The sequence below is a fragment of the Anolis sagrei genome, chromosome 4, assembly GCF_037176765.1.
Source record: "Anolis sagrei isolate rAnoSag1 chromosome 4, rAnoSag1.mat, whole genome shotgun sequence".
In the NCBI taxonomy this organism is placed as follows: domain Eukaryota; kingdom Metazoa; phylum Chordata; class Lepidosauria; order Squamata; family Dactyloidae; genus Anolis; species Anolis sagrei.
The window spans coordinates 236,177,037-236,199,392 of NC_090024.1; the positions used below are offsets into that span (position 1 = coordinate 236,177,037).

The 22,356-nt window shown below is 41.8% G+C and overlaps 1 protein-coding gene across 10 annotated transcripts in view; it reads right to left on the reverse strand.

Annotated features, from left to right (window-relative positions):
• The window catches only part of KCNQ2 (potassium voltage-gated channel subfamily Q member 2), a 148,610-nt gene that overhangs the window by 62,509 nt on the left and 63,745 nt on the right, over positions 1–22,356 (reverse strand). For 9 of the 10 annotated variants that reach the window (XM_067468233.1, XM_060771943.2, XM_067468231.1 and 6 more), the window contains exons 4-8: positions 21,286–21,461; positions 18,348–18,473; positions 15,646–15,756; positions 14,347–14,442; positions 9,705–9,799 (exon numbers count right to left, since the gene is read on the reverse strand). In XM_067468233.1, coding sequence (XP_067324334.1) covers positions 9,705–9,799; positions 14,347–14,442; positions 15,646–15,756; positions 18,348–18,473; positions 21,286–21,461 — 604 coding nt within the window. Of the gene's footprint in view, positions 1–9,315; positions 9,387–9,704; positions 9,800–14,346; positions 14,443–15,645; positions 15,757–18,347; positions 18,474–21,285; positions 21,462–22,356 lie in introns of those variants that run through there. The other variant, XM_067468234.1, reaches the window with a different exon arrangement.

Genomic DNA, 22,356 nt, shown 5'->3' on the forward strand with positions numbered 1-22,356 from the left:
TGGCTCCTTCCTATAATATCCTGGGATTTGTAATTTCATGAAGCACTTAGAATAGGTAAGTAAAGTAAAGGTAAAGGTTCCCCTTGACATTAAGTCTAGTCATGTCCAATTCTGGGGCTTGGTGCTCATCTCCACTTCTAAGCCGAATACATCTTCTAGGTTAAGTGGCCGGCATGACCGCATGGAACACCGTCACCTTCCTGCCTGAGCAGTTCCTATTGATCTACTCACGTCTGCATGTTTTTGAACTGCTAGGTTGGTAGAAGCTGCGGCTAACAGCAGGAGCTCACGCCGCTCCCTGGATCCGTACCTGTGACCTTTCAATCTGCTAGTTTAGCAGTTCAGCGGTTTAACCCACTGCGCCACCGGGGAGGTATTTAGGTACCCATAAGGAAATACCAGAAAATGCTGGCAATTCAATCAAAAGGAGGAAATTTACAAACAAAAGCTCTTTGGCAGGAAAGATGGAGCGACAACACACACCCCCCCCCCATCCCGCCTCCTGGGGCCAGAAACAAGCACAGCCTCCAAGATGCCAAAGATGGGGGAAAGCCTATATATACACCTCTATCTATATAGAGTTGTATGTCTTGTCTTTGTATAACGGCACTGAATGTTTGCCATATGTGTGTTCTGTGATCCATTCTGTGTCCGTTTCGGGGGGTTTTTTTTGGGGGGGGGGGTTGTCGTGTCAGAAGCGACTTGAGAAACTGCAAGTTGCTTCTGGTGTGAGAGAAGTGGCCATCTGCAAGGACATTGCCCAAGGATGCCCAGATGTTTTGATGTTTTTACCATCCTTATGGGAGGCTTCTCTCATGGCCCCGCATGGGGAGCTGGAGCTGATAGAGGGAGCTCATCCGCGCTCTTCCCGGATTCGAACCTGCGACCTGTTAGTCTTCAGTCCTGCCGGCACAGGAGTTTAACCCACTGTGCCACCGGGGGCTCCCACTTCGGGGTGAGAAGGGCAGAATATAAATACTCTAAATAAATAGTGTAAATACGCTACTAGAAGCTTCCAGCAATGGCAATTCACTTTTTAAAAAAAGACTGAAGGACTTCCCTACATTATTAAACATACTAAATATCTGCTTTTCATAACAACAAGCAGACTTCCTGCTACTTCTGGGTTTGTGTTGTTTGGGAGTCAATGGTCTGAGTCCTGACCCATTGGATCAATGAGATTTACATACAAAATTGGTCACCACTTCCCAACCAATTAAAATAAATTCAAAATTGCAGATTTGGGTCCATGTTTCTCAAGAGGGTAACACGCCAGAAATGTGCCCCTAGACCTGCCATCATTGAATCATTCCTTATTTGAATAAATAAAGCAAATAAGCCACTCTGAGTCCCCTTCAGGGTGACAAGGGCAGCATATAAATGTCGTAAATAAAATAAATCATTTTTATTGTATCTTTTACATAATATTCTCATAAATACTTTATCTCAAAAGATGCATTCTGAAATTGTTTTAATCCTTTCTTCTTCTTTTTTCAAACCAAGACCTGCATTGCATAATTCAGAGAAGTGCAAAAAGCAAGGGATTTTGTCCTTTGTTGGTTATTCTGGGAAACAGCATTCAGGACAGTTTGTACTCTGAATTCTCAAAGAGAGAATCCTGAAAATCTCCTTAATTAAAGACCCACCAAAATAGGGTGGAAGAGGACAGGAATATACTGAATCTCCCCTTCTCAGTGCCATCTCTATGAGTGTTTCCAAAAAAGGTAATGAGCTATTTCTAGTATATCAGCCAGGCCACTGCTGTGCAGGGGTGGAAAGAAACCATTAACTGTGCATCCCAGGAAAGAGAAACCAGATACTTTGAGCTGCAGCTGCAAAGACACATACAATAGCAAATGTGTGCGGTCACATTTTTGGTTTCTGTCCTCTCGCTTGTCTTCTAATTTTTGCAGCATTGTGCCTGATGAACAGTTCTGGATAAATCAAAAGCTGGCACAATTAATGTCCTGTTTCAGCAGTCCTAATGAAAGGCTGTACCCATCTTTGAGGTTTGTTTTTGTAAGAATGGGCTGCATAATTTTTGTTCTGGATTTAGGAAGATTATGTGCCATAGAATGGTTTTTAATATTGTTCGGGCCCCGCCTATCTCCGCGATCGCATCTCTTCCTATGAACCAGCGCAAAATCTACAATCAATCGGGGGGGGGGGGGGTGGAGCTCCTCTCGCTCCCACCACAGTCTCAAGTACAGCTGGTGGGGACAAGGGAGAGGGCTTTCTTGATGGTGGCCCCCTGTCTCTGGAACACCCTCCCCAGAGAATTTACACAGTCCCCATTGTGCAGGTACAACTGCACCAGGAGCTCCAATTTTGTTTGCTTTGCATTTAATGTTTGTTGTAGTCCTAAGTTTCAGGGACTCTGCAGATATGTGGCTGCAATCATAGGGCAAACCACCTGTCAATTATAGTTAGGTTCCCTGGTCCCACCCCCTTTTTGGGTTTTAGAGGGAATAGGAGCCATTTTGAGTTCAGTCCACACAGAGAAACCTTCCATGCAGGACATAATACCAAGAGCTCCTGTAGAAAGCTTCGTCTTCTACAGCTTGGCCGGGGAGAAAGGTCCCATAGCTTGGCCAAGGATTATACAGCCTTACAGCTCCTTCACAGAGGGACTTCAGTCAGCCATCACGGAAACCTGAATTCTTTTCCCCTGGAAGTCTACAAAGCTCTGCTTGGTAAGGGTCACTCGCAGAAGCCAGAAGCAGTTGGTACCGGGTGCAGGGGCTCCACACCAACAGAGGCAAAGGCAGACTGCCCAGATTAGAAGTTAAGGATTTCCCTATTAGCTAAAATACAGTTTATGAAGATAGTGCAAGTTCCCTGTGGACAAGATTGAGAGAGAGCAAATAGACTGTTAAGAAAGCTTTAAAGTACCTGTTTGTTTTCATTAATAAAGAACATTGTTGAACCTTTAAGCAATCTAAAGACTCAGTTCTAAGGAAATCCAAGGGCCTTTAATCTGAGGCAGCCCCGGCATCCCATTGGGCACACGGAATTTATGTCTTGTCTACAGTCATGATGATGATGATGATGATGATGATTATTATTATTATTATTGCATCTTCTAAAAATACAATGAATACTGGACAGTGTAAAAGCCTGACAGGAAGGAAGTCGGCTCCTTGGAAATACAGATCTTTTGACTTCATAAGAGACAGTTCTAGAGCAAATCAGGCCTGAAGCCCTAGAAGCAAGAATGACCAAACAAAAGCTAATTTTTTTTGTTGTGTGACCCTAAAGTGAACCTAGCAAGGGGTTCTCTTGGCAAGATTTGTACATAAGGACTTTGCTTTTGTCTTACCTGAAGGATGAGAGAGTGTGACTTGTCCAGTTAGTTTCCATGACTGATTAGAGATTTGAACCCTAGTCTTCATATCATAGTCCAACACTCAAATCATAGACCATTATTGAGGCTGTCATACTTTGGCCATATCACAAGATGGCTTGTCTGATTAGAAAGCTTCCAAATCTTTGATAAAGTAGAAGGCCATCGGAAAATAGGAAGAATACATTACAGATGGATTGCCTCCATCAAGAATGACATAACTGTGCTGGCACGGCTGTGCCAGGAGTTTAGATTTCCCTTTCATGCATGGCTAATTTGCTTTAAATTACTTGGACCATGCACTTTGCAATTGGGTAGCTTTCCCATGTTTGCAACCATAGGGCCAACGACCCATCAATCACTGTTAGAACCTTTAGATCCGCCCCTTTTCCCAGGTTTGGAGGGGAAAATGGACTTTTCGCTCATTTTACAGTTGGAAGCCTTACAGATAGGATGTGTGGACTTTTCTCTCCCCACCTGTAAAAAGCTTCATTTCACACAGCTTTGCTGGGGTTGAAGAAATAGATCTACAGCCAGCCTTTGCTAGGAAATACAGCCAGTTTTGCTGGGCAAAAGGAATGGTTCCACAACCTGCATGGAAAATCTAAAGGACACCAAATCAGCAGATTCACAGAAGACCTTATCTGGTAAGGGAAACTCAGGCAATCCATAACGCAGATTGGAGCCAGGAGTAGAGGCCTCACACCAGTAAGGTAAAGGAAGATTTGACCAAGGAGGGGTCAGAAGGTTTCCCCAAGGAAAAGGAACAGTTCATTAACCAGTTACCTGTCCCTTGTGGGCAGATTAAGAAAGTTACTAGTTTTCCAGAGTTATACAGTATTTAATTCCTTTGTTGAAGATTTAAGCACCAATAAAGAACTTTGTTGAACTTACTTTAAGCTTCTACAGAACTTTGCGGTGGGAAACCCAAGGGCCCTTTAGCTGAGGCAGCCCCGGCGTCCCGTTGGGCATACAGAAAGCACGTCCTGCAAATAGACATTGCCACAGGCCCAGCACACGACAGCACAATAACCCATAGTTTCATAGGCTCCAACTATTTTGATTTGGCAGGAATAACCCCAATTATTCCTCTATTTTGCCACTTTTTCAACCAATTTCAATACACCCCAATTTTTATCTCCTCCTACTTTGCCTCCTTGTTGTTGGCTTACTTGCATGGATGCAAATTGATTTTTAAGCAAAAAAGTAGTTTGTGTTCAATGAACTCAGCAAGAGGGACTGAAGAGGAAGAGGGCATTTAGCCTTTCCCAGTAGGCTCGGGCAAAAGCAAACTGCTGCAGTCTCTCCTAGGTTGTCTTCAAGGTTTTGCTATCTTGACCATACTCCAATGTTGCATAGCCACATATGTCCCAGTTTTCATCTGTGAAATCTTGGAGGGTATGGTGTTTGCATGACTTGAGAGGGACTGATGATGACAGGGTGTCTCAGAGATCTATCATTTATAGTGTTGCCATAAATTAAAGCTGACTTGATGGCAATTAATTAAAGTGCTCATTGTAATCGCTGACATACCCTTTTGTGCAAGCTGCAACGAAACAAGGTCATGACCGGCCGATCAGTGTTATTTTCAGCGAGCATATATCACACAGTTTCCCATAAGCACATTAAAAATTAAAGAGAACCTACACATTGCACATTGCTAGCCTGGGGTTGCTTGGCGCATTGAGAAAACCATGGATGTGGAAACTGACAGAGCCTGCTGTATTTAGCATCCAGGGAAATACCCTCAACCTCCCTGTCCCAGCTTCCGCTTGGCTTCCTCAAGCTCAGGATTGCCATATTGTGTCATCTGCCTGCAGGGAAATGGCAGAGTCTGCTTCTCAGCTAGGAAGATCTCTGGAAAGAAGCCTTGCTTCTGGGAAACCTCCCCTCCTCGGGCATCACAGAGGGGATTCCCTACCATGTCTCTTTCTCTCTGCCTCTCTGTGCAAGGAAATACCACTAGACAAGAAAACAGGACTCCAAAAAACTATTTAGAGCAGCAACATTCTGATATTATCAGTGGAAATCAGCACATCTGAATAAGATAGTCTTTCTTCCAAAACATGAAGGGCAGAGTTAATGGGAAGGAATACAAAATATTTTTTCAACATTTAATACAGAGTTGGGTACCTTCCCTATGTTAAATGTCTACAAACCATTTTTCAAACAGTTTATTTGTTCAGATGTGCCTGGCATTTTCTTCCTCTGAGGCTGAGAAAGTATCACCTATCCAAATTTGATATGGTTGTTTGAGACAGTTTTAAATAGAGGATTTAAATGTCAAGGTAAGTGAATTTAATGTTTTTGTATGGGTATTGTCTAGTATGTTTTGGCATTGAATGTTTGCCGTTTATATGTTGTGCTCCACCTTGAGTCCCCTTGGGGAGGGGGAGGCAGAATATAAATGCTTTAAATAATAAATAATAAATAATTACCAAGTGGGTTTCCATAGCCAAGTTGGGTTTTCATCCCTAGTCTCCCAAATTACCAGTCAAGCATTAAAATGACCAGACTCTGTCTCAAATGTAGCTAAGCCTGCTAATATTACAGATTTCCCCCTGACATTAAGTCCAGTTGTGTCTGACTCTGGGGGTTGGTGCTCATTTCCATTTTTAAGCCAAAGAGCCGGCATTGTCTAGACCAGGGGTCCTCAAACTAAGGCCCGGGGGCCGGATGCAGCCCTCCAAGGTCATTTACCCGGCCCTCGCTCAGGGTCAACCTAAGTATGAAACTACTTGAAAGCACACAATAACAAAAACAATCCTATCTCATCAGCCAAATGCAGGCCCACACTTTCCATTGAAATACTAATAAGTTTATATTTGTTAAAATTATTCTTAATTTTAATTATTGTATTGTTTTTTAAAAATGTTTCTGCACTATAAATCAGATATGTGCAGTGTGCATAGGAATTCATTCGTATTTTTTTTCGAATTATAATCTGGCCCGCCAACAGTTTGAGGGACTGTGACCTGGCCCTCTGCTTAAAAAGTTTGTGGACCCCTGGTCTAGACACCTCCAACGTCATATGGCCAGCATGACTACATGGAGTGCCATTAACTTCCTGCTGAAGCGGTACCTATTGATCTACTCACATTTACATGTTTTCGAACTGCTAGGTTGACAGAAGCTGGTGCTAACAGCGGGAGCTTACCCCACTCCCCAGATTTGAGCCTGTGACCTTTCTGTAAGTGAATTCAGCTGCTCAGCAGTTTAACTCACTGCACCACCAGGGGCTCTATCTATTAACAATAGCTAAAGTAAAATGACAGGTACATCTACAATGGAACATAGACAACAGAATCCATTCTCCTCCAATTAATCTCAGAGTATGGGCCACATGATGCATTTAAAAAAATGTATCAAATAACAGGGATGATAGAGGCTCCAAAGGGGGAGGGTGTGTACAGTGTTGCCCTTCCTGCCTTAAGCCACATGTCAGCCTTCCCAAAACTGGACCCTGAATATATGCTATATAAAATAGCATATATTCAGTTTTCCCAAGAAAAATCCAAATATGTGTATCTGGTATCAATATATGTATGCTACTTCTGATGAAAATATGGTAAATTACAAAAAATTGACCTGTGTCATTCACCCTTGTCAATTGTAGGCAGTCCCCAAGTTATGACAAAGATAAGTTCTGTATGTTTGTTCTTAAGTGGAATTTGTATGTAGGTCAGAACAGGTACATTTTAAAATGTGACTGTAGCTAGACAGAGAGGAGGAAGAGGAGGAGGAGGAGGGAGGGATATATATATAGAGAGAGAGAGAGAGAGAGAGAGAGAAGAGAGAGGATCCAGACAGGCCTTTATCCCAGGAGAATCCACGTTTTAAAAAATGCGGATTTTCCTGGGGGCCTGTCCACACCCACCCCAGAAAGCGCACACTTTCTGGGGTGGGTGTCCAGATGCTCTTGCGGGACTGGCCCACGAGAACATCTGGAGGTCCTACCCTCTCCCCCAAAGCCCCAGACCCCTTAGAAAAGTTATCTGGAGAAAATCTTGGTGAGAAAATTGCTCCCCCCACCCCCTCGCTCTTCTGGCACGTCATTTCTATGAGCCAGGGGAGCTTCTCTGAGAGTGCACTGGAGGCCAGGCAAGTTTATTTTACTTTTCTAAGGAGTTCGGGGGCTTTGGGAGGGGGTGGGTAATTTAGTCCGTAAAACTGTGGGAATAGTGTCTGGACTGCAGTCCAGACACCAGAAAGAGTGGATTTATCCACTGTCTAATTAATTCGCTACAAACCAGAGTTTTCCTAGTTTGTCGCAAATTAATTAGGGAATGTCCAGAACATTGTCTGGACAGCCCCTCCTTTATTGCGAGAGTTACCTCAATAAAGGTACTGTCTGAATGGGCTCTTGGATAGCATAAGGAAGGTTTAATATCCCTGTAGTATTTGTTTTGCTATCTATTCCCCGAATCAGAAGATTTTACCTTACTTTCCATCCCTGTGAGAATTTTATTTTGAAAAAAAATGTCTTGCTGTGGAAATAAGGATTGATGATAAAGCTTCAGTTGAGACACCTTTTTCCCAGGATAATAACTCTTTCAAGAGTGAATTTCCCTTCCTAGTGGTATTTCTTTCACTTCCTGTTGTCTCACCCCTTTTCTTAACTAAGAATCATTTGCAGGTCAGATGTTTGTAACTCAGTGGTTGCCCATATGCAGATTTGTTCAAACACCTTGTTCTGTGCATCCTGCTGAAGCATGCAAGCCTCATCCCCATCCCGGACTTGGCTTTCTAGCAGGGAGTCTGTCTCTGTCTACACTGCCATATAATACAGTTTGAAACTGCGCTATATGTTCAGTTGAGACCAACGTTCTGTTCAATGCAGTTAAACTGCATTATGAGTGTAAACTGAACATATAATGCTGTTTCAAACTGCATTATATGGCCGTGTAGATATGGATCTAAACAGAAGTGGGGTTTAGCCCAGCTGCTCAAGGATGCCCATGTTTTCTGTTCCTACTTTTTCTTGGCCAACAGAACTGTGATCACTAAATTACAGGAGAAAAACCTCTACCCAAAGGCCTAATCCAATTCACTAAAGCTTCAGTACCATCTTAGTGTATTGTGACTCCTAAAATCTTGCTCCTAAATGAGAAAGGAAGGCACTATTGTCTCATTTACAAGATATAAGAGTCTGCTCTTAATGGATCCACTCAAGAATTCTAGGAGCTACTGGAATTGAAAACTGAAAATAAATATATCCAGCCTTCTCTTCCCCCCCCCCCCCCATGAGGAAGAAGACTAGAAATGTGGAATAATATGCTGCTCACACATCAAAGGGCACAATAATTACACCTGAGATGTTGTCCATTCCATGGATAGCTTGAGATAGGAAAATCCAACCGTAAGTTCCATTGGTGTTCCTCACCATTGCAGTGCAGTTGTTGGGGTGCCTTATTATAAAGCATATACTTTATATGAAGGGTGGGAAACATGTCCTCTTATATTATTATTATTATTATTAGTAGTAGTAGTAGTAGTAGTAGTAGTATTTCTTACCCGCCTCTCCTCAAGGTGGATACAACATAAATTAAAATACAATGTGTAATTAAAAACCATTTAAAACACACAGATTAAAACACATAAACATGAGATGAAAGCACAAACCATTACACATTGGATTCATCCATACATATATAAATATGTATAAATATCAACATAAATCTCCCATTGCTCTCCACCTTAGGAAACAATTAAAGTTTGTGTCTGGGCTGAACCAAGTGTAGCCTTTTGGAAACATCAGGACTACAACTCCCAGCATTCCTCACAATGTGCTATGCCAGCTAGAGCTGGCGGGAACTGTAGTTCATCAGCATAATGAGGACCATACCTTTCCCATCCCTTGTTCTCCAAAAGAGTAATGTGCCACAAAAATGACACCTCACAAATAAAGACGAAAATGGATCTTACTGCTAATGCAGATCAAAATGTTGCAGGGCACCATGGAAGAAAGATAGTCTTGTTTATCACCTACTTTTCAAGGGACAGCTCTCCAGGATGATGTGGTCTTCAGACAAAGTGGCACCAACTGTGATATAGCAATACCACCGATAGATAACAGGAGCAGGAAAATAAAAAAAATGGAAAAGGCGAGACACACACAAAAACACAAACACATACGAGAAAAGGGTGAACAAAAATTAATAGAATGGACATTAAAAATTAGGAAAATAGACATACATGAAAAAGAAAAAAAACTTGCAAAGTATAAACAACATAATCTTTCTGATGGGCTTTAAATTAAATGAAAGCAGACTGTTTGCTTTAACGTAATAGTAAAAAAAATAGGTTTGATGCTGCTGGTTCTCCACAGAAGAGGAGCAAAGGGGAGAAGAAGGGAGCTCACCTGTACATCGGAACAGTGACTGTTCTCTCGTAGTAATTCCAAGTGGAATGCAGATCCGTGCGGCTGAGGTTGGTGGCATAAAACCTCCATGCAGCCTGTAAATGAAAGGTGACTGTGAACGGGTTTGTTTGTTTCTTTGTTGGTTTCATAAAACATGTTCCAATGACTGGGGAAAGGAAAGTTTCAGTTGTTGAATTCCTTAGTTTACATAATCAAAGATTCAGTAAGTGGCTGCAGATAACAAAAAAAAAAAAAAGAAACTGTCAAGGTTTATAGCATTTGTTGTATTTATACAGTTGGCCCTCCTTATTTGAAGATTTGATTATTCGCAGATGGATTAAAATGTTCTCTCTAGGGATCTCTTGGTTCTCTAGTGGAAGTTGACTATACAGTCACACTGGAGGAGCTAGAGATTCCTAGGGTGCATCCAGACTGCCCCTTTATTGTAACTCCCACAATAAAGAAGGGGCTATCCATATGACATCCTGGACAATCCTGAATTAATTTGCCACAAACCAAGAAAACCCTGGTTTGTAGCGAATTAATTAGATATTGGATTTATTCCATGCCTTCTTGGAAGGCATGGGATAAAGTCACAATTTCTGGTGTCTGGACTGCAGTTTAGTCCAGAAAATGGCAATTTAGTCCAGAAAATGGTAGGAATGGTGTTGACTGCAGGCCAGACAAAATTCCCACCATTTTCTGGAATAAATTAGTCCAGAAAATTGTGGGAATACGCACCCTCCTCGTCCACAGCCCCCAACCCCCTTTTTAAAGTAAAGAAAACTTACCCGGCCTCCAGTACAGTGTTGCAGCAGCTCTCCTGGAGGGATTGCTACATGCTGGAAGAGCTATTGCATGACTGTTCTGGAGGCCGGGTAAGTTTTCTTTACTCTTAAAAGGGGTTTGGGGTCTTTGGGGGAGGGAGTAGAGCTTCCAGATGTTCTTATGAGCCAGTCCCGTAAGGGCATCCGGACACCCAACCCAGAACGTGTGCGACCCTAGGATAACTGTCTGTCTGGAAGGGCCCTTGGATTTTCTCTCAGGTGAAATGGTTTGTTTTTTAATGTGCAGTTTTCCACGTTTATGGGGATCCTGCATCCCTGACCCCAGGAAATGAAGAACCAACTCTATTTGGGAGTTTCACTTTCTCCTGCAGAGTAGTTCGCATACAGTAAGATAACCATAGCCATAGAACCTATATTTTCAGTCCAAACTGGACTCCCTAAGCTTTTGCTAGATCTTCATGGCATTTCTATAATGTATTTTCCCCAGAAGCTACCACAGAGTTCCATTGGAGAACTTAGCTAATTCCAGCAGAGGATACCTCTCTACAAATCTTTACAAAGTCTTCCAATTCAGCTCTGGAAATAAGTCCTAGTCTTCTCTTAATTTCTTGACTGCAGCCTTCACTCTGAGTAATGAATGAGCCAAGATCCATCTAAACTAGCACTCCCAACATGCATCTCCAGGGTTTCATTCAAGATCCTTTCCTCAACTCATTTTCCACATGGTGGTCTCCCATACAACTACCAACCAGGTCTGACCATACTTAGCTTTTAGCAGTAGACAAGGTCCATCTGACCTTGAAACCATCCTTCCTCATCTAACAGCCTTTCTCAACCAAAAGGGTTGGCCGGAGGATCAAATGAGAGAACCCCTTGGACATGGATAAAAGGCAGCTAGATTAGCAAATTAAAAATATATCACTGCATTGCAAATGCAGCTATTTCTGAGCATGGCAATTTTTTTTGTTGTTATTTGTGGATGCACAGCATAAATAGTCTTGGGATTGCTTTTCCCTTCCTTTCCTTTTTTAAACTCTGAAGCACACAGCCAGCTCAATCAGGGGGATTTATTTGCTGGCTTCCACTTCCTCCTCAGAAAACAAATGAAACTCTGGGTTGAGTTCTGGCTTGGAGTCCAGAAGGAATAGGTCCACTGGGGGAGAATTACCCATCACCTCCACAAAGTCCCTGAAGTGTAACAGTGCCAGCAGGAAAGCATCACAGGGCATTATTTTTAGCCTCAAGGAGAGGAGCAAAGCAGAGGCAGGCAGAGCAGTTAGTATGATATTTGTCTTCCGCAATGCATGGAGCCTGTGCCTTTCTGGGGAAAATACATGCATCTCCCCAAAATGAAATCTGCACAAAAGGCCATCAAAACACCCAGTACTTCTTGCTCTTTTCATTTACAGGATCCAGGATGCCAATTGGCATTCTGTCTCCTCTAAATGCAAGCCCCTTCCAATGGTGATATAAGGACTTGTCTGCCTCAAAAAAACCTGCTGGGATAGGCTTATAAAGCAGGCACAGGCAAACTTCAGCTCTTCGGATGTTTTGGACTTCAACTCCCATAATTCCTAACAGCCAGTAGGGAGTTGAAGTCCAAAACACCTGGAGAGATGAAGTTTGCCTGTGCCTGCTATAAAGAGTTGAAGGCAAGTCAATGATGGGTTCCAGGAAACCTAAAGAATCAGTCTAGTTAGCTGAGTGAAATGAAGGTGTATAGTGCAACATCTATGCCCATCCAAATACATCCAAATACATTACAGTTCTCACAGCCACCCCCCAACACACACACACAAGCATTGAATAAATGCAATCAACTGTATTGATCCTGATATGTGTCATTGTGTGTATGACAATGTAAGAAAAGCCATGTGTGTCATTGTGTGCATGACAATGTAAGAAAAGATCACAGCAGCCAATTGCTTCTGGGGTGCCCATCAACAAGGTTTCACTACAGTTGCACCCTCCATTTTACACTCCCTGCCTACTGATATACAGATTCACCTTGCCTCTGTCACTGGAGGCAAATACATATTCATTCTGATGTGTAAATGGCTAGTTGGCACAAATCCTCCATGAGCTTATCCAATCCCCCTTTCAAGCCATCCAAGTTGGCAATTGCCAGTACCCCTTATGGCAATGAAATATGTGCACACTCCTTCTTTCACTCACTTTGTCCAAGCAGACCAACAGCCAAGGAACAGCCATACATTGCCATAATATTCATGTTATTATGATAAGTCAATAGTCAAAGACTAGAAAAAACAAGAATCACTCCCAACTATTGCAAGGATTTAAGTAAGAAGCAAGACTCTCATATCCATCAGTGGCAGTTGTGATTTTAACTTCATGGTGTGCTGAATCCGTTCCAGGTCTTAGTTTAAAGTTTAGTTTAAAAGTAAAGCCAAAATAAATCCAGTACTCGGGGATAATGCTTTTAAAATCTGGACTAAAACTAAAACTGGTTATGACATTCACAAGAGAGGTGGGTAGGAAGGAAAGCACTAAAGACAGTCAAAGTTGTTGCTGTTGTTGTTGTTGTTGTTATTATTATTATTATTATTATTATTATTATTATAAAAACTATGTCACAGCAAATGCGATATATATGCTGGATTTCATACCACAAAATCACAAGTCGAACACTTCCCAAGCGTCTAGGACTGTGTGATGTATTTTCGAATGATGTGTGCAGATCCAAGTAAAGATCGTGATTTTGTCAATGTTTATTGTTTCCAAATTCTGGCTGAGATCTTTTGACACGGCACCCAGTGTGCCGATGACCACTGGGACCACCTGTACTGGTTTATGCCAGAGCCTTTGCAATTCGATTTTGTGGTCCTGATAATGGCTGAGTTTTTCCTGTTGTTTTTCCTCCATGCGACTGTTATCTGATATTGTCACATCAATAATCCTTTTTTTTCTTTTCCACAATCGTGATGTCTGGTGTATTGTGTTCCAAAACTTTGTCAGTATGGATTCAAAAGTCCCACAGTATTTTTGCATGTTCATTTTCCACTACCTTTACAGGTTTATGATCCCACCAATTCTTTACTGCTGGTAGGTGGTACTTGTGACATGAGTTCTAGTGAATCATTTGGGCCACAGAGTTGTGCCTCTGCTTGTAGTCCGTCTGTGCAATTTTCTTGCAACAGCTGAGGATATGATCAATTATTATTATTTACACAAAAGCACAGTATGTCACAGCAAACGAGATCCATATGCTGGATTTCATATCACAAAATCACAAGTCGAACACTTCCCAAGCGTCTAGGACTATATGATGTATTTTCAAAAGATGCATGAGATCCGAGTAAGGTGGCCTGTTGCAGATGACAGATCGTGATTTGGTTGATGTTTATTGTTTCCAAATGCCGGCTGAGGTCTTTTGGCATGGCACCCAGTGTGCCAATGACCACTGGGACCACCTGTATTGGTTTATGCCAGAGCCTTTGCACCCCCCGAGGGGTGCCACCTTGTCGTGGTGGGGGCTTAACTGCTCCAAGGATGCTGAGAGCTGTGCTGGAGGTAGTGTAACTACCAGGAGGTCCAACCAAGCCAGAGAGGTCTCAGCTGAGGAGTGGAACCAAGAGCACCTAACCCATTTAGCACTACGGAGAAGCAAACCAAACCAAAGTCTATACTGGCATGGTCGACGCCCAGGATAAATAAGGACCGCGGTGGATGCTGCTGATTATGGACATCTATCAACAAGTGGGCTACAGAATCAAAATACAAATGAACCATCACAGAAGTAGCAGAAATATACAATGCCAGAAAACACACAGTTATGAAATAACGTTGTTGTTGTTGTTGTTGTTGTTGTTATTATTATTATTATTATTTCTCACCTGAATCAGGCCAGCTGCAGGATTCCTCCTCTTCTCAAAATGCTTTTGACGATGTTGCTCTTGAACCTTTAGAGCAAATCCAGAACCTAGGATACCCTGCAAAAAGAAAAAGGAATTGCTTCTAGTCAATACTATCAACTGAATCTTGCTCTAACAAAAACAATGTATTTGCTATTTGTGTAAGCAGCCCCATAAATTCAGGATCACCTACTTAGCTAAGCAGTCACCACAGGCCCCTTCTACACTGCCAGATAATCCACATTATCAAAGCAGAGAATCCACATCTTATTTGAACTGGATTATCTTAGTCTACACTGCCATATAATCCAGTTCAAAGCAGACTAAGGCAATTAACACCCCATCTACATTGCCATATAAAATTGTGATTATCTGCCTTGAACTGTATTATATGGCAGTGTAGACTGAGATAATCCAGTTCAGAACATATAATGTGGATTCTCTGCTTTGATAATCTGGATTATATGGCAGTGTAGAAGAGGCCTTAGTTGCATAAAACATCTCACAGTCAACAATCCCATCCTCTCTTACAGGACAGGATGCATTTGTTGGCTGTGAGATGTTCTATGCAACTAAAGCCCCTTCTACACTGCCATATAATCCAGATTATCAAAGCAGACAATCCATATTATCTGCTTTGAACTGGATTATGTGAGTCTACACTACCATATAATACAGTTCAAAGCAGATAATCACAATTTTATATGGCAATGTAGATGGGACCTTAGTTACCCAGATAATGTGGACTTTCTCCTTTGATAATGTGGATTATCTGACAGTGTAGAAGGGGCCTGTGGTGGCTGCTTAGCTAAGCAACAAGGTATCTGCTTCCCTGTTGACTAGGGCTCCATCTACACTGCCATTTAATGTAGTATCAGACTGCATTATATGGCAGTGTAGATGGGGCCTAGGAAACATCTGAACAACATTTTCACTCCCTCCTGTGAGTGATTTCTGTTCAAATAAATAGACACCAGATTCCTTTTGAATCTTGCACTAAGGATTATCCCAATGACTGGGTAGAAATGTCAGTCAGTTGCTTCTCAATCCACAGGGGAACAGACCCCTGTCATTCTCAGTGGCTATTACCTGGTAAGTGAACCTATTCCTAATCTAGTGAATGCTTTGGGTCTCTAGACTATGCATTCACAACCACTTTAATGAATTATGGCCATTATTTTTTAATAAATGAATACATTACTATTTCCACCCCTGAGCTTGACATAGCCTTGATTCCCACTCCTCCCCTATAAACATTGAGCTTGTCACATTCCTACTTACAGCAGGGAGGGCAAAAAAGGACACCCCGATCAGGGTAAACGTGGCTGCAAGGAGGCGTCCATTCCATGTCTGTGGATACTTGTCCCCATAGCCAATAGTGGTCAGTGTAATCTGAGGGAAAATAGATATCATCAGAAACATCTCTTCCAGATAATAGCAAGCTTAGTACAGGAGGAAAAACACAAAAAGTAGTCATTTTAAAAAGAAAAATCATTCAAATTTGAAATTTCATTCCAAAATTCATATTGTAAGTACATCTCTTTGTATCGATTAGTAATTAACCATTTGATCCGCTTCTCCACACCAATGCTAAAAAAAAAACTTGCCTGAAGGATTGGGAAAAGCAAAGGCAGAAGAACCGAAAATGATGCAGTTCATTGGCCAGGGAATCTCATTAATTGCCACTTTTGTTATTCTCCTAATCCAATAATCCACATAGAGATAGACAAAAGCTAAACAAAAACACAAGCCTTCCTTGGTTGTGAACAAAGATTTGCTGGTGCCATGTACTTCTGTTACCCAGACCTCATTAATTTTACAAAATGCACTCACTGTGCATTAAGCAATGCATTAAGAAGTGGAATTATAAATAATTAAACTGCGAACACATGTTGAAGCCAGCAACTGAAGAATAAAAAACCAAAGGCCACATCTTGCATTTTGGTGCCATTTCCACAGGGGTATCTCTGGCAGGAGGTAAAACTGAGTGGGGTCACAAAATTTGATTATCCAGTTCTAGTAATACTCTGCTTTTCTGTTCTAAAATCCTCCAAGAGCTGGAATCCAAGAGACATTGATCCCAAATTGTCTCTGATCCCATACTATCATCAAGGTGTATTGCCTTTAATTTGAAACTGAACATGGGGCCTTTGCCAAATATCTGCTCAGAAGAAACCCAAGCTGGTGGCATCCAGGAAAACCTGAGTGCCACTATTTTGAACACATCATGCGTATGGACAGCAACTTTCACACCAGACTGAGAAGGAGACAACAATGCTTTCAAAAACAACTTCAGTTAAGGATAGTGTATCTCCTCTGAATGAAAACCTGGAGGAGATAATGGGCTGGATGAGGAAAAAACAAATTGAAACTGAATCCAGATCCAGTAGGAGTCCTAATCTGGGGATGGAGGTGTGTCAACAAGTTCTGGATGGAGTTACACTCCCCCTGAAAGACTGTTTGCCGCTCAGGAGTGCTCATGGATCCGTCCCTCTAACTGACAGTCCAGGTAGACACAACAATCAGGAGTGCTTACTATCAGCTTTGGCTGAGCCACCAGCCACATTTCTTCCTAGATTTGGAGGACCTTAAGATGGTAGTGCATATGCTGGTAACCTCAAGGATGGACTTCTGCAATGCATTTTGCATTGGGCTATCATTGTACCAAGTTCATAAACTCCAGTTGGTTCAAAACACAGCAGCCAGATTGGTTAAGGGAACATCTAGGAGTGATCATTTTACGCCTATCCTAAAGTCACTTCCCTGGCTACCAATTAGTTTCCAGGTAAAGAACAAAGTGTTGGTTTTGACCTACAGGATTGCATTCTCCTGTACAATCTGCCCCAAACACTGAAGTCCTCTGAGGTTCCCTACAGGATTGCCTTCTCCTGTGCAATCTGCCCCAAACACTGAGGTCCTCTATGGGGTGTCTGCTCCAACCTGACTGGTGACCATCACTCAGAGGACCTTTCAATCAAGTGCCCCAAGACTGTAGAAAAAAATCTTACAGCTAAATGCGCTGTCAGAATTTAAAACACATCTGAAGACTTATCTCTTCCAGCAGGCCTACCAAGCCAATTTTAATCACAAATTTTAAACTCACGTCTTGTGTCTACTATATTTTAATCATTGTTCTGTGTATTTTAACACATGTATTTTGTAGAAATACATTTTAACATATGTATTTCATATAATGATTCTGTGTTTTTATCTATATTGTAATCTGCCTTGAGTCATGAGGAGAGACGGGTAAGAAATAAAATTATTACTGTTATTTTACTGATGCAAAAACACTATATGACATAGCAAACAAGATCTATATGCTGGATTTCATATCACAAAATCACAAGTATATTATTATTATTATTATTATTATTATTATTATTTACACAAAAGCACAGTATCATCATCATCATCATCATCATTAGAAACACAACAAGATGAGTCCACAGCAGACACTCTGCTGGCTATTGTAGTGGATCACACGTCGGACACTTCCCAAGTGTCTAGGACTGTGTGATTTATCGGCGAATAATGCGTGATCCCAGAAAGGTGGCATTCTGTAGCTGGCAGATGGTAATTTTGTCTGCACTGGTTGTGTTTAAGTGCAGGCCAAGGTCTTTTGGTTTTACCCAAACTTTGAAAGAGCTATCCCAGGTGCCCGAATGCATTGACAAAATACATTCCGCACTCCAAAGGACTCCTATAAAATTTACACTAACACACATAACAATTCACTACTCCACTAGCATAGAAGTCACCACCTTCCACTGGTTCAGGATGTGAAAAAGGTATCAAGTATAGCCCAGTGAAGAGCAAGAAAGACCTAGACATGATTACAAGAAACAGGAGAATGAGAACAAGGAGGAAATCAAACCTATTGGCGATAAGAAAGGATTAAGAATTAGGTTTGTTTTGTGAGTGGTTACCAGTGCTCACCAAGACTACTTCACTATGATGGAAAAGGAGGCTTGTCTACTCACCAGGCCCCACCACAGGGCATCTGCATAGGTGTCAAAGTGCTCGTTTTCACCCTTCTCAGCCAAGTAGACCAAGAAAGAGGCTAAGATGAGGCAAAGGAAACCAATGTACCAGGCAGTGATCAGCTCCTGCAACACAGTTTATTCAGTGAGCAAAATATTTCTTAAAATGTTTATATCCCATTGTATATCAAAGATCTCAGAATAGTTTACAAAAGCACAGTTAAAGACAGAAAAACAGAGTAGCATCTTTCGCCATCACCCTCCCCAATGCAATGGATTTTCCATAAAGCACCAGGAGAATATCTGTGGACGCAGTTACAGATGGGCAGGAAGCAAAGAGTTGAGAAAGTTCAACAACAGAGAAATTGATTTTTGGGGATAGAAACTTTGGGAGAAGAATGCTGTCTGTGGGGATTCTGGGAAAATTCCAAGAAATTCAGTTGTGCTTCTTTTCCCCATCACCGCTCAATATCATGTCTGGCTCATTCACTTCTGTTCTTTCTTCTGAAATAATCCAACTTTCTTCCAAAGGAGCTCAAAATGGAAAATATGAAAACTCTGAGCTCAGCAATATTAGGTCAAATTTGGTACTACTAACTCTTTAATAATATATGGGCACTACATCCTGTGATTGAGACCTGAAGTTTACCTGTGACATTCTCTTCTTGCTGAAATCCTGGGTAAGAGTAATCCTGTTAAGAAAATACTGCAGCATTTTTGCTGCAGACTGCACCTGCACCTGCTAGTTACTCCATGTATTTATCAGAGAAAGATCTCACACAGGGTGAGATCTACTGATTTGTTTTTCCTAGACCCAAATACTCTCCAGGCTTACTCTCAAAGACAATTCCATTCCACAATTCCATAACTATTTGGAAAGCAAAAGAAGGCAACTTTGTCTAACATGTAATCCTCCAGGTGTGTTAAATAATTGCTCCTTTTAATTGTCATGCTTGTTGGGGATGATCAGAAAGCCGAGAGGAAATATCTATTTCCCATAAACCTTCCACCTGGCAGTATTTTATAGGCATCTGCTAGGAAGGTTCTTCAGATGTCCTCTCCTCTGCCAATTCTTCCCATCACAAGTTAAGGTGAACTGGCAACTCTTATGAATGTTTAAGTGATCAAAACAAGCAAATAAACAAAAACTCCAGTCCAGTGGGGATTGAGCATGTTCAGAGGTCACAGATTGCTGACTCACTGTTATGATTAAAAAGAAAGAACAGAACAGGATACCATGGCAAAAGAGGGCTATGGATGACTGGAACTGTGAAGAAGAGAATTCCCAGCTGCAACATTTGACACAGTGAGATGCACTCCTTTCTGCAGTCTTTTTTCCCTCTTAACACCCTGCAGTTCACACTTCCCAATGATTGCAGCCAAAGCGGTCCCTGGTTATCTTATGGTGTGTCTACACTATAGAATTAATGCAGTTAGACACTACTTTAACTATGGAACCATGAAAGTTGCAGTGTAGAGTGAAACATCAGCACTCTCTAGCAGAGAAGGCTTCAGACCTGTAAAATGAGAATCCCCAGGATTCCTGAGTATTGAAACATGGTAGTAAACAAGGTGTCAAGCTGCATTATTTCTCCAGTGTAGATCAGTGATTCCCAAGGACCACCAGTGGGCCACAAGAACTAAAATATGGTCCGCGACCACATCATTACTACACCGTTGGAACACTCCATGGACTACACCCTTCCGTGTGGCCATGTGCCAAAGCCATTAGGAACAGTTTCTTGGGTTTCACACTCTGCTTTTTGTACTTTTTTCAACCTCAGCCCCATCACCTTCTCTTTTATTTTAGATGAGCATTAACAAAATCCATGGATAATAAAACAGCTCAACCAAAAAAAATGTTCCAACAGACCTCACTACCTCTGAGGATGCTTGCCATAGATGCAGGGGAAACGTCAGGAGAAAAATTGCCTCCAGAACATGGCCATATAGCCCGGAAAAACCTACAACAACCCAGTGATTCCGGCCATGAAAGCCTTTGACAATACAAAAAAAATGTTTTTCTTGGTGTCTCCATTTTTAGGCCTGTTCATGTGGTTATTTGGGGTGCTGATTCAGAAAATTGCATTAGGTAGATCACATCAGCTCTAGATGATTAAATATGGTTAGCATGTGTTCTGTATCAGAAACTAGAACTGATGTGATCTATACAATGCAATTTTCTGAATCAGCATCCCAAATAATCAAACCAAATCTAAAGTTGAACTGATTCAACTGATTTGTAACCCTTTTGGTACTAATGTTGGAGAGTGGTCCCTGGTCAAGTAGTCCCTGGTCAAAAAACGGTTGGGAACCACTGGTGTAGATGCACCCTTAGGCAATTTAGTCAAGTGTAATTCTGGCTCAGAGCAGTCCAGACTGCATTAGCTCTTCTGCGCTGTCACCTTGTTCTCCATGTCACCGCACCATTCTTAGCCAGCCATGGTGGTCCATTTTTGGTGTCCAACTTGCTGGTGCTAGAATGAGACACCTGCATGACCAACATGAAGGAGGCAGCTAATCCAATCTCCTTGTTGACGGTCACTTGAGCACCTTATTCTGACATTAGTAGACAAGATAGCCAAATGCTTGGGTGGAACTCTGTTGCCAGCAGGTAGTGTACTTTGGGGAGATAGGATAGTATATAAATAAAGTGTTGTTGTTATTATTATTAGTAGTAGAAACAGCAACTTGGGGACAAGCCATCCCCATCTCTACTGCCAATACTCATTCCCTTCAAACAAACTCTGGAGTATTTAGTCCGGTGTAATTTGGAGCTAAATTCAATTAAAGCCAAAACAGAATACCCACCCAAAGATGTTGTGCATCATAACTCTACCACCAATGACTCTGGATTTTGCGGGTAGTGGAGTCAAGTCTTTGGTCTCCCAAAAACTGACTTGGGTGGGATGATATGAGCTTAGTCCCAGATGCTCACCTTGCTATGGGCATACACTACTGATCCCAACAGCTTCCAAGTGCCTCCCCTCCGGTCCATCCGTATCATCCGCAAGATCTGCAGAAACCGCAAACTCCTGAGTGCAGAAGTAGCAAAGACATTCCCCTGGGACCCAGCGGCCAACACGGCAATGGAGGCAATTAACACCATGATGTCTGTCAGGATGGAAAAGAAACAGGGTCACCAAGGGAAGAATGATTCAACGTTCTGACATCCTTGGCTTTCCTTTGAGGACCACTGCAAAATGCTCCCTCTTTGTGAATCAGCTCAACGATGATGACCAAGTTTTGGGATGAAGTTTTCAGCTATTGGGCAGAATTGACGAGAGAAGTGTTCTGATTTAATACAGACATAGTAAGCCCTCAGTATTCACCAGCCCCCATGGATACCAAAATCTGTGGATGCTCAAGTTCCATTATATTTATTTATTTCATATCAAAAGCATTGCATAAATTAGTATACAACTGATAAAAATAGAAGGAGCGCAGGTGACTAAATATCTTTTGACCAAAAATGGGCAACAGTAATGGCATTGTCTGTAGCCTCCAACAATTCTTCCTCCATACATGAGGCAGGGCATAGTGGACAAGCATACAGATGTAGAGTTGTCTGTTCTGCTCCACAATCACGCAAGGTGTGGGATTATTTTAGGTAGTGCCATTTTGCCAGGTTGTCTTTTGATCTGGTAGCCATGTAGTGGATGGCTTTTACAGTGTTCAATCTTATTTCTCTCACATTTAGTTCCATTATCTACAATGGCATAATAAAGTTAGACCTTTATATAAAATGCTAAACATTCAAAGAACCAAAATACGTTCCAGGAAGAGCCTGAGGATCTATGAAATGGTTCTCTTCACATCCCCGAATGCAGATCAAAAAATACTAACCTACTATCACCAAAGGAGATTGTGTTCAGGTTTTTCAAGACCACAAGAGAAATAATTACAAAATAGCCATTAATATAATCCACCATTTCTTTTACATCTTCAGCCTTTGCTTACCATGGTGGAGTGATGCATAGCTGAGTGTACTGTTTTTAGTAAGTAATGT